Genomic DNA, 13,464 nt, shown 5'->3' with positions numbered 1-13,464 from the left:
GTGCTTTTCCAGCTATTTTACTTTTTGTGTAATGAAATATTTTAAAAAACGCTCACTTTGGTCTTCCACGTCCTACATACGCCTCACTACTACTGGACAACCGATTACTTTGAAAGTTCAAGTGAAAGAAAACTTAACAATAAGCCTGGTCTACTTAAGTACATATACTTTTAACCCTAATTATCTGTCTAGCTATCTGAAAACTGTTATTATAGCCTGGTATAGTGAAAAAACCGCAAAAAATTTCCGGCCCACCTAGTATTTTAATATAATAATAGTTTGGAAAGATTACCCTTTCAAATCAAGCCATAGGCTGAGGCTAATTATTTAACAGAGCTATGGTAAAGGTTTTGGTAAATACCTTAAGTATTTAAATTCAATTTTTATCTTCACACCCCTTTTTTGTAAGACCATGCCCATTCTAATAAAACGAAAATTGACAAACAAAAAATGAGGTTCAAATCACCTCAAGCTCATACGATGATTACGCATTTTTCGCGTTGATGCGATCTCTAAAGCATTTTTTTTTTTGATTAGTACGGACGGACATCCAAATTCAGAATATTGTATTGTCTATTGTGCACAAATAAATCACTAAGTATGAAGTAGAAAAATCATTAATTTATTTAAATAAGAATTAGTTTTGTATATATGTAGATATGTTTTTTTTTTTTAATATAACTCTGCTTACCGTGAATTAAACAACAAACAAGTAAGACAGTGTATGTATCCAATGATGCGTTCATTTCCGCTGCATTATAACTTTCACACATTTATTCTTCTTTTGATCTCAGTTTTTCATGTTTATATCATTCTTTTCCTTTAATTAAGAAGAAAATTTTTCAAAAAATTATTATATATTTAATATACAATAGTTAGCTACATAATTGCTTTTCCCTCACTATCTTGTAATCATTATTATGTCAACTTATTTGATTTGTTTTCCAGTTACAATCATATATTTTAGTAAACTATGTTAACTAAAGATATCATTTTATCAATTACGTCATATTTTATTTATGATGCTTTTATTATTACTTTTCATTTATATGTATGCATATGAAGTCTAATGAAAGAAACAAAAGAATATTTTGTAAATTTAATTAAGAATATTATTGCTTTCATGTTGCCTTTAGAATAACCACCGAAGCATAGAAGGTAATATTAATTTTGTTGTATATGTGAAACGTGCGGGGACGCTTGATAAAAGCAAGGTTCGGAAATTTTACACGGTTTACATAAATAGATGTGTACGTATAGATAGATATATATATATATATATATGTACATACACATGTATACTCATATACATATAAATACATATATATATGTAGGCAGATTTGAACGCATATATGTATATATATAAATATTTATATATGTATGTATTTTTATATGTATATGTATGTACATACTATATACACATTCATATACATATTTATATACATATATCATATATGTATATATTATACATATAATATATATATAAATTATACATATAATGTATACATATATGATATATGACACGATAATATGATATATGTTATATAATACAATTTTTATATATATGTGTATGAAGCTTTGAATTGATTTAAACATCTCGAACTATCCGTCTGTCCATCTTCTTACCTATGTAACCTCTATGATAAACGTTCCACCGGTAGTAAAAGCGAATACGTTGACTTAGGTTGTACGCCTGCAGTGGAAAATAAATTAAAAACTACCTTTCTTTTCTCATAAATTACAACAAATATACAATAAAAATTTTCACGCATTTTCTATTGATAGAGGTGGAAAAAATTTGCCATGCCTACGCCATTTTCTAGAATATCACAAATCAGCTTTTTTTCGGTCACAGCCCTATATCATTTTTTTTTCTTCCTTGTTATTCCATTATTTTCTTTTTCTTTAATTTCTTTTTCGATATATTCGCAGACTTTTATACGCAAATGACTTCAATAGGTATTGTATGTAAATCAATCAGGCCTGCCTGAACTACATTCAACGCTATTTAGATTTGTTCTCACTTTCCTTTACATTGTTAGAAAATATAATTCGATTTTTCACAAAAGAATGAAAACGCGTAAAAAAAAAAACGAAAATGAACACAACTACTAAGCCAATGAAATTCTTCTCTCATGCTTGAAATAAAAAAATTAATAACTACTGAGAATAATGAGTCGTTAAATAGCCCTCGACGCTGACCAAAGTTTAAGAATGTGGATCGTTCCTTGATCTTTCTATTAGGGTGGATTGAACTGTATCCTAAGGAGCGCTGGTTATCATTTCTATTTAACGCGCTACGAAGTTATACTCCGCTCGTATGTCTCATCGTCTATCTGCCCTTTCGTCTATCTATCCTCTGGCCTATGTGTCCTTTCTGTCCATCTTTCCTTTCGTTTATCCGTCCTTTCGGCAATCTGTCCTCTCGTTTATCTGTCCTTTCGTCCACGCGTCCTCTTGTCCATCTGTCATTTTGCACATCTGTCCTTTTGTCTATCTGTCCTTTTGTCTATCTTTCCTTTCGTCTATCTTTCCTTTCGTCCATCCGTCCTCTGAAGCGCAAAGTGTATTTCCGTTTTACTGCTCAAAAGAAAAAAGAAAAAATTGTGAGTGGTAAAGACGGAAATTTGGATCACAGCCGAATTACGAAGTGTACAAGTTAAGGGGTGGAAAAACTTGCCGGGACTCATGTGTTGGTCGGTTCGGCCTAGAAATACCTCTCAGCTCTTTTAGAAACTAATTTTGAGGTTAACGTCAATGGAACTTATTCAATTAGTTGACCTGTTCACTAAGTTTCCCAGTAGATAAATACGAGATAACTAAAATAACAATTCCTTGATTAAAACGCATGTTAAGTGCATTACCTTTCGAGTTTCCTTTACTTGTTATTTATGTATTTTACATATTTTCTAAACTCTTTTCGGTAAAGCGGATTTAAATGTCAATTTAATGATATCGTATTAAAAAAAAATTGCAATAAACAAAAAACTTTAAGAAAACTTTCTCTTGAATGTGTCTTAGCATAGATACAGTTAAACAGTTTTGACTTTCTAAAAAGAAAAAGATTATATATATAGGGACATCAAATAAGTGCTTTTTTTTTAATTTATAATAAAAAGTAAACAATAAAAGATATCATCATGAATTTTCCTTTATTTTAGATTCGATTGCGTTATGTCGTTTTTATTTCAAAATGATTTCATGTAAATGAAAGTCCCTTGCACTGATGTAAAAATTCCATTGTGCAACACAAATCTTTGCCACTTTTTCACATTACAGTTAAACTTGTTAAAGGAAAGCAATATTCATGTTCGTTAGCATTTCACAATAGTTTTGGTCCAATGTAAAATTAATTGTGAGCTATTCAGGCCATTTCGGCGTGTCTGTAGGAGTTGTAAGGAATGTTATTTGCTTTGCTGTTCTTATGATTCCATTACATATAGCAAAAAAGCTCTTCGTTGGGATGTTCAGAATTGAGTCGATCCATCTATAGTCGCCAGATAATATAATATTGTGTCTAAAAATTAGGCTGAATTTGTTTATAACCGCATAAATCTCTATTTATATTCATTTTGTCAAAATGTTTGAAACGCCAAGAAGGAAGCATCAGAGACCACGTAGGGTATACATATTCTTGATCAGCATGTCTGTCTATTCGTCTATGCAATGTCAGTTGCAAACATTCCCTCCTCAAAAATGAAGCCATCGATCTTAGGTTTATCACAAACATTGAAAGTTCTTACACTCAGGGTAGTGTTGACAAAGGGCCAAATCGGTTGAAGGATACGCCCACAGCACCACGCAAACTGAGCATACATATGTTTTTCCAAAATATTAAAAAATTGCTTTATGCTCACTACTCAAAAACTGCAGTGCTTATGTATACAAAAATTTGAGCGCACATTTCATGGATGATGCTTCTAGCACTTGCACAAGAATGGGAACAATTGACCAAGCCTATTCAATGTCATAGTATATCAAATTTTAATTTTTTTTCAATACCTTTATAAGGCGCCGAACCAAGCTTCAAAAACATCATAATGTGTATAAATTCTTTGCCACTTTCAAATTTGTAACGCACCATATCCTTCTATTCATCTGGCCGTCTGTGTGTCTGTGCAACAGTGTGGTATTTGTGGTAAACGTTCTCCCGCTAGCGAAAATGGAAATATCACCTAGGAACTCGTAAAAGAGTTTGGAAGCGACCTAAATTTTTCAAAGGGCACTCCCACAACGCCCATAAGCCTATTCGATAAATAAAAAAAATCAGCTGTGCCCACTATATACCATGAAGCATGAAAATTTAGATCTTTCTTTTTTATTTTGTCTCTCTTAAAGTAACGATGACGGGTATAAAAGATTCGGTTACGTCCGAATATGATTTTCTTACTTGCTCTTTTTCGTTTTTTTTTTTTTTTTTTGGTTTTGGCAATGTTTGCGTTTGTTGAACACCGTAGTTTAATTTTGTTTGCGATTATTATGGAAGATGAGTCTTGGATGTATGCACAGGACCCGGAAACAACCGATCGATCGACCGAATACGATGCAAGCTCGAGCGAATATCGAGCCAAGATCGAAAAAATCGCATAAATGTGGCTGAAAAATCAAAGTTTTCTTCAATTATCGTGGTATTGTGCACTATGATTTCCTTCTCCGAGGCCAATTTGTTAACACGGAATATTTTTCGAGTATTATGAAAGCGATAAAATTGATTTGAAAGAATAGATAAAGATTTTTGAGGTTATAAAATAATGCACCTAATTTTTTGAACACAGTAATGTATGTTCCTATACAAGTCCTGCATGCATTAACTTGCATTGTTGATAGTCATAATCAGTAAGTTTTCAGTCCTATGAATTAATTAATTAATTAGTTTACTAGACAATGTAAGGAATATCCCATTGCTTCAAGTACGAGTTATGCAATCTTCCTTATATCGATTAAGGAGATAAAGTTTATCTATGTACCTTTATGTTTATTTGTTAATTGTCCTTCTAAGCTTATTGCATCAATTATAAGAAAATATCACTTCAAAATCCAGTTGTATGATTACTGTCGATAAATGAATTCTCTTTGAAATGAATAAATCTGCTCTTACTTCATCAGTGTTGATGAATAAGGTCGTTGAGAGTTCTTGGTTTACTGGGATAAGCGAATGCACCTTCATAAAGCCACAATAAAAAGGCAGTAAGAACCAAAGCCGCACGACTTGATTTGGTTCTACACGTAGTAATAAGTAAGTAGTAGTATTACGTATTGACGTAGAATAAATATATTGTTCTTGCCACTCGTTTTCTTTTACATTAAACAGTTAGTTATTCTCTTATGAGTGCCTTGGGGACGCTATATGCTATAAGTAAAGACGCAATGGAATGGGAATATCGAATTAGAAATGTGTGTTAGCTGATATACTTCGGATGTGATCAATTAAACGGATCCTATGTGAATCGAGGTATCAAGTGCAGGAAGAGGACACGTTCCGCCGACCATTAAAACATCCATCATCGTCCGCTTGGACATACACATCATAAATGCCAAGTGTCGTATATTTCTATAGAAGACCACCATTTTCGTTCGACTATCATCGGGGATGAGTTATTTAATTTGAAGTTCTTCATTTAATTACTGATTACTAGTCGTGGGTTTCGTAGACTTCCTTCATTCCACTACCTTTCTCGCATATATATATAATATCATATAGCATTTAGACGTTGAGTTAGGCGCTATCCGTAGAAGGTAAGTCTCTTATGAATAATAGCGTTTAAGCAAGCAGTAGAATTCTTTATTGGTATGGGGTAAATATAAGCATCGAAGGTAAGAATGTCTTGAGCCGCCGCTAAGGCATCCCCCGCCAATAGCAACAAATAATTTTTTCGAATAGTTCAATACAATTATGTCGCATGGTCCTCGAGGAAAGCCTTTTGAGCCGGCAAGATACATCTATGTCTTGTTTTGCACACATAAAAGTCCTTTAGAAACATCAGATGTGTTCTCCTAAACATCAAAGAAGCAATGATTCCGACTTATATACTCATATAAACAAATATACCGTGAGTTCATTGTTTTCGTAATATGTTGCGGGAAGGCGTACGCTGTACCCCAATGTATATGTTGAATTTCATAAATATTGGCAAGGTCCAAACGACATATTCAAAGCAAAATCTTTGATCCAAATCTCAATCAGAAGTGTGTTTTATTCATGTTTACCATGCGAAAGGACTTTAAAGACTAAAATACAAAATTGAAATGCTAAAGTTAAAAAGGCAAGCATTTTACAAATAAGTGAAAACTTTTCTATCATGAGATTAAATAGTATATGTAAGAATAATTTATTTGCATGAAAGATTTTTGTGATTTATAGGAAGATGTAAAATTCATTAATAGAAGTTAGAAGAAGCATAGATTCATTCATTTAATACTTAATAATAATTATGTATTTAATAGTTTCTAATATAAATTTAATTAATTTTTGTTTTCAAACTTGGAAGGTTATCAACATTTAATCTAAGAAATCAAGTGAAATGAAGTGAAATTTTCTTTGTTTTTTGGAGAGAAGTCACTGCGAACATTTCGAAGATTTTTTTTTTTTCTTATCGATTAATAGATGCCTTGCACCTCCTTATACGTGGAGAACAAAAATCATTTTCTCAAAGAAGAAATTTTTTCCCTGAAATATCGAGCTCTTCTTCAAGCAACCAAAAAGACTCGCTAAGTCAAACAAATAACTGTTGCTAAGTTACAATACAATGTCTTCGCTAATAATCAATGGTTATGAGGCTGAGAGCGATTCGAACGGAGCGGAGCCACTGCTTCTGCCAAGAAGTTAATACTTTGGGATCGAATAGTTGATGTTAGTTATCAAATTATCTATAGATTTTTACATTTTCTTTCTTTGTTCTCTGTCATTTCGCAGCAACAGGTCTATAAAATGCTTCTCGTAAGGGAAGAATACTTGAACATGCAAGGGCAGAATAAACAAACAAATCTCAAAAACTTAAACGCTTTTGTCTAAAAAGGCCAGTTTTGAAAACGAGACACAGCATCATTCCTCAATGTTTCGTTGTTTTCATTCACATTTACTACAATGTACATACCTTACATCACATGTGGCATGGGTTATATTAAGTTTGTGCGGACGTATGCAACAGCGAGAAAGACTTAAAGTAGACTCACCTTTTATTACACAGATATATTCTTGTCGGCCCGTCTGTCTGCTGGATATCCGCCCACTCGTTTTTTGTGTTGAATATGTGTGTGTTTTTAACAAAGACATAAATTCTAAGACTAAAGTCTTAAAGCGCTAGCATCCAAAGTTATCGGATTTATTGAAAACCCCACTGCACTTAAGATATGAACAGGCGACCATTGATTTGTTAGTCGAGAGTCTTTGGCTACTCGGCCACTCAAGCGAATGAAGTTAACTTAATTTTTCATTTATATCTTTGTTCGGAGGGAATATTAAATTAATCATAAAATTTTATATCTTAAGACTTGTATTCGATATAAAACGGTGCATATTGCCTTGTCGTATATTATTTCAAAACCTCGCATAACATGGCTTCAATATAAGATAAAACAGGTTACGATAGAATACGATTTATATTATATGAATTTATGTTACATCTTAAGTTAAGAAAGTACAAAAAAATTTGGTGCAACACGACAAGCGTGTTGTAAAAGGATCGCCTGCACTCCTGATTGTTCATTACAATTCGAATCTGAAAATGGGCGCCAACAATACATAGTCAGATAGATAATTAGTAAGTTGGCCTGCTATGTTTAATTCTATAACGTATCTCGAGGTGACTCTTAATCACTTACGAGTGTCCTGAGAATAATTAAAATGTTTGGATATCCAAACAAGCTAGAAAAACTTGCATTCGAAGCGTAAGAGTGACTCAAATACACCACGTGGCTAGATTAGAGTTAAAATGTAGATCTAAAATCTGATACCAGCTCTTCCCATATTAGTTAAAGGTCTTAGTCGTCAACTGTCAGGCTTGTGTTTTGTTTGGTGTCTTCGGTTTACAAATTATTATAGTTATTATTATTTATTCACCCAAAGTTAATTACATCTTATTGCAACCAATTACAAGTGCACAAGATAGATTAGGGTCACGATCAAAAATGAGAAAGCATCCTAGTTATCCTAGTTTCACTACCTAACGACACATACATATACATTACTTCACTTATTGTTTATGCAATGACCTAAGTTTGTATCATTCACTTGCAATTACTATGTATATTAGTAGAAGATTAATTCTCTGAGAATGCGCTACTAAACGATTACCCACCTAAGTAATCCCAAGTAAGTTCCAATACAATGTTGCACGTAGGAAAGTATAATAACAAGGAAAGTAAACCATAGCAACAGCAACAAGCATTGAGGCTTCTCGCGAATTATCTATTCTTAATTCGTTGAATATTCAAGAAGAAGAAGAAGACAAGCAAGGAAACAGTCAGGCTTTGCAATTTAAAATTGCATTTTTATAACGATCACCGAAGGATAAGGGGTATATTCATTGTGTCGAAACGTTTGCAACGCGAAGAGGGAAGCTTCAAAGACCCCATAAACTGCATATTTTTATGATCGGCATCAAATCCTGAATTGATATGATGCATGTCCGCCTGTCCATCTGACCGCCTGTGCATTTGTGTAACATGAATGGTAAACTTTTTCCTGGCAGAGAAAATTCAGCTATCGACCTCAAATTTTGCAAAAAAAAAAACATTGGAAATTGGGGCACGCACTTTGGTACTGAAAATAACCCGAATCGGTTAAAGCAGACGCCTACGTAAGCCGAGAAAGTTTCTCCTTTTTAAAAAATTGATTTTTTGGTCATAAATTACGGCAGATAAATCTACAAAAATAGTGCGTAGTTACAGATTCGGAATACATTTAAGCTTGTTTGACTGTCCATCTGTCCAATCGTGCGTTATCTGCAATAAACATTCGCCCTTTCGCAAAAATAAAGATATCGTCTAAAAACCGGCAAAAGAGTTTGAAGATGGGCCAAATAGATCAATGAACACGCCTACATCGCCCACATGCAATCAAAGCTGAGAATATTTATCCTATCCGTTGCTGACGATATAAATTTGCATAAAATTATTCTATAAAAATAGGAAATCCCGCCACGCCCTGCGAATATTATAGATTAAGCAAATTTATATTTTTCATTTTTTTTCAACTTTTCATAGGGTAGGATTCAGTCGCCACCGAATATAATTTTTACTTTTAGAAATGATAGATTAAAAGATTTACACGCAAGGGACAGTAAGTGATTCACCTCGTAGTTGGGTCGACATTTTGATAGCTTTATAAAATGGTAATTACGGTTTAATCTTGCCATGATATGAATATTTATCCGATTCAATAAAAACGAGCAATAACAGTAATTTTATCATAAACAAAACACCTAACCAAGTAAGTCTACTGTCTAGTTTCTTTTCAGCTTAAGACAACTCGCCTAAGATGATAATAGTACTACCTACACACAGAGTACATTCGGTTCGATTATAGTAACGCTTGTAGTTCGGGCGCCTTACTACAAGGGAATTCCCCGTTTGAGGCCTAACAAAAGCGGTAAGCATCCTTTCACTTAGGTAAGGTCTGTTAAATTCTTACCAGCAAGGCTTAATAAACCAGAGCAGGCTTTCGATTTAGTAACGTGGATTTGAACGTGAAAGCTGAGGTCGAGTATAATGCCCAATTCCTGTGAAGTCCGAAGCACAGTTCACTTTATGGATATGAGTATGATAGTTAATAATAGGCAGAGTGACTCGTGCACGTCATTGAATGTAGCTTTACTGACTTACTTAATTTTTGACAGTAACGATAATTGTTTAAATGCAATTGCGTTAGGTGAAGTCGCGTAGAGTATAAAACTGTCGGTCCTAACCAACACTAATGTTTTTACTTCTTATTAATGAATTCAGTTTCTCCTCAAGCTCTTTTTTTTCCGTTATATTATTTTCGTTTGCTTTGCTTTCATTGCTCTCGCTAATCGCTAAGGCTCTATAAAAACTGAGTGATGGGCTATTAAACCCCAAAAGAAAAAGAAAGAGCTATTCATTTCTATTGACAACGATATTTCGCAAAATGTAAGAGGATTAAGAAAAGCTTGACGGAAAATTCACCGGGTAAGAGAACTAACAAAAATATTAGAACGAAAGTTGGTATTATAAGCAAAAGGTTTGCTTAAATTGATTGAAGAAGATCGCGATATTCGTTTAAAGAAAGAAGTTGAAAGAGATGAATACTGGAAAAGTAATATTTTTATAAAAAGAGGAAAAGTAAAAATATTATAGTTGGGCAACGTTATTCAAAAAATGCCCTACATTACTTTGTCTAAGACAATTTTTCATTCATTATTATTATTATTTTTAATTTCGCCAGAGATATAAATTCCAAGACTAAGCTCTTAAAAGCACTAGTATCTAAGGCTATCGGCTTTAATTTTTCATTTATTTTCTGAAAAAATATCAAAAAATATTCCTTGCTCCTATGTAAAAACTGCATTGTTCACAACAGCCCTTATATAGCAGCGGACTCAAAATGTCAACTAACTTGATCCAACTATAGCAAAATTAATGTTTATGCCAAAGATGTCATTATTCTTTGCCTGTTGCTTTGTGAAAAGCTTGCTATTTGTGGAAACTCTTATGCTGGATGGAGTCAATATATTGGGATGGGGTTGATATAGTCAATACATAGCCTTTATATAGATATTAAATCAATTTGCTAATGTGAACCAATTTTCTCCATGAAATATTTAAAAATTTCTCCCCTTTTCCACATAAAAGCTGACTTTTCATGAAAGCCGGGAGTGTTCTAGGAATTGTTCCTTCCACATCATAGGGGGAAACTAACATTCAACGATTTTTGTAACTAAATTTTGAAAATGGTATTCCTTTTTCTTTTTATATCGAGCAACTTTTTTAAATTAAAGCACGACAAAACTAGTCCAACTGCGTCCCATTTGCAATAGCATTCGCCCTTGGTTCGTAAAAGTGCATTGAAAGTTTGTCTGTTGTAAGTTGAATAAGTCACTACGGGAAAAGAAAGACAGAGGTACAGATAGACAGACAGAACAGTTTAGTTCAATTCGAAAAAAGATTCTAAGTCGATTGATAGTGAGTCTACCTCAAATCTTTCCGAACATTGTACATGTACACACAAACTTCATATACTACGTATGCTGTAAAGTATAGAAAAAGAAAGCCATTAAAAAATTAATTATTGATACAAGTTCTGCGTAAATTGTTTGTTTAACTCATAGCTCATGCAGAATTTTTCAAATATAATAATGCGGTTACTGCTCTGAAATGGTACGCATTATTCGTTAAGACATGTCTATCCCAAATTTTATCCACGATCCTCCCTGCCCAGCATATGGTGCTACTTTCTGAATGTGGGATATAAACATTTCGAGTTAACAACTTGACTAACTTTAAATTCACAAACACATAAATAACCTACACCAAAGGATATATTACGTTTGTGCGGATATATGTAACAATTTTTATTATACCGACCAATTTGTCCATACCGATCGCACTTTATGAGATATTTTGATAAAATTCGGTACACTGATGTGCTTTGAATCAAAAGCGAACACTGTTGATAATCGTTCAGATCGGACCACTTTTTCGATCCTTTCCCATATAAGACCTTATTTTGAAAAGTCGTTTCAGGAATAATTGTAAGATGTGCTGTAGGTTGCTTAAAAGAAGGTCTCGGCTCGCTACTGAGCTTTTTCTAGCTTTTCTCGCAATTGCTTCAAACTCCTCTTATTAACAACAAAGTGAAAAAGACATGTAAAAAGCAATTGAAAAAAGTCTAGCAGAAAGAATACTCGATCCTTTGAAATTGTGTTATACGAAAACCATGTAAAAATATTTGCAAATTCTGCACCGTATTATATAAAAACCGTCCCTGACAAGTAGCGTGCGATATGAAAGACGTCTGCATATGTATATTATTATTATTATTATTATTATTATTATTTTTATTATTATTATTAATTTCGCCAGAGAAATAAATTCTAAGACTAAACTCTTAAAAGCGCTAGCATCTAAGGCTATCCGATTTTATTAAAAACTCTATCGCACTTGGGATTCGAACCCACGACCATTGATTTGCTAGTCGAAATTCCTCGCCTTCGGCTACTCAGGCGGATTGCATATGTATATACATGTATTAAGTTTCAGATTTCTATCGAAGTCTTGGCGACCTTGAACCATTCAGTAATAGATGAAGAAAAGGCGCAAAAAAAGCGAGCAGACACGGAGACGAACTGACTCAACTTGAAATCGATAATTCCAAAAAAAAAAAACCCATATATTTTTTAGATTCTTTGATTTCTGTTTGTTACGAAGGCAAGAGCAAGTCTAATATATGCAGACGTCAACGCAAACGATCGGCTAAACGCAAAAGCAAGGTCGGAAAAATCTTAACATTTTTATTTATTATGATATTTACTTTTTAATTGCTAGGGTACACGCTAAAAACAAAGCATAACTTTTGGCAGAATTTGTTCCAACAACAGTCTACAAACACGAAGACAAATCAAAAAGACATTCCTTACGCACAAGCTGGCGCGTACTAAGAATTGATTTTTTAATATAAATGTATTTTAATAGGGTTTTTAAATTATTGGTGTAAACCTCCCCCACCTCTATCCCATTTTCGTACTTTCATTACTCTTCTATGCCCCCCTTCTTACACTCAACGATTTTTAAAAACATTATTTAATTCATGTCTTCATTTCAGCACTTCAATGATGGGTGTTTTCTTGTTTTAAAACAACGGTTTATTTTTTTTTAAATAAATTTTTTTTTAAATCTTTCACTTTGTTAAGATTACGATAACGAAATCCGCCTCATGAGTTATAAAATAGTTTCTAATAGTATTATGATTTAGATCGATTTCTATAACACTGGCTTTGCTCATTACTTAAATCAAGAGATCGCTGGCACTATCCATATAACAATAAGCAAACAATTTTTAAAATCTGCTATCGCTTGTAAGAAACTATTTTATGATAATCACTTTTTTTTGAAAAGATTTTCTTTCAATTTAATTTTTCAAATATCTTTTTTTAATTTTTTCAAATATCTTTTTTGATTATTTGTTTCATTCTTTATTCCTTCATTATTTTCGTCGCGCATATGAAGCTTCGTTTAACGTAATTTTTATACCGTCAATATTTGTAAGCGAACCATTCATTTTAACATTTTAAACTAAACAAACTTCCGTAAGACTGTTAATATTTTAACTGTGTTATGTGTGTGCTCAAAAAAAAAAAACATACAAACAGCTGTAAATCGGATTTATCGACAAAAACTGCTTTATCCACTCCACGATAACGAGAAAGTGTTTTTTTTTTTTTCAAATTCGTTTGTTCTCTTATTATGCTCTTTTATGTTGTGCACAAGCTTTCCAACATAGCGGCAAGA

The 13,464-nt window shown here is 33.0% G+C and overlaps 1 protein-coding gene across 1 annotated transcript in view; it reads right to left on the bottom strand.

The window, feature by feature from the left end:
• Positions 1–13,120, bottom strand: part of LOC119638092 — a 39,374-nt gene extending 26,254 nt beyond the window's left edge. Inside the window, exons 1-2 of the mRNA XM_038034716.1 lie at positions 12,732–13,120; positions 692–820 (exon numbers count right to left, since the gene is read on the bottom strand). Coding sequence (XP_037890644.1) covers positions 692–773 — 82 coding nt within the window. The 5' untranslated portion in view covers positions 774–820; positions 12,732–13,120. The remainder of the gene's footprint in view (positions 1–691; positions 821–12,731) is intronic.
• Between the last annotated feature and the right edge of the window lie 344 nt (positions 13,121–13,464).

The sequence above is a fragment of the Glossina fuscipes genome, unplaced genomic scaffold (assembly GCF_014805625.2).
Source record: "Glossina fuscipes isolate IAEA_lab_2018 unplaced genomic scaffold, Yale_Gfus_2 73, whole genome shotgun sequence".
Taxonomy (NCBI): Eukaryota; Metazoa; Arthropoda; class Insecta; order Diptera; family Glossinidae; genus Glossina; species Glossina fuscipes.
The sequence above is the reverse complement of the archived record's forward strand: the minus strand, read 5'-3'. Positions and strand labels throughout refer to the sequence as shown.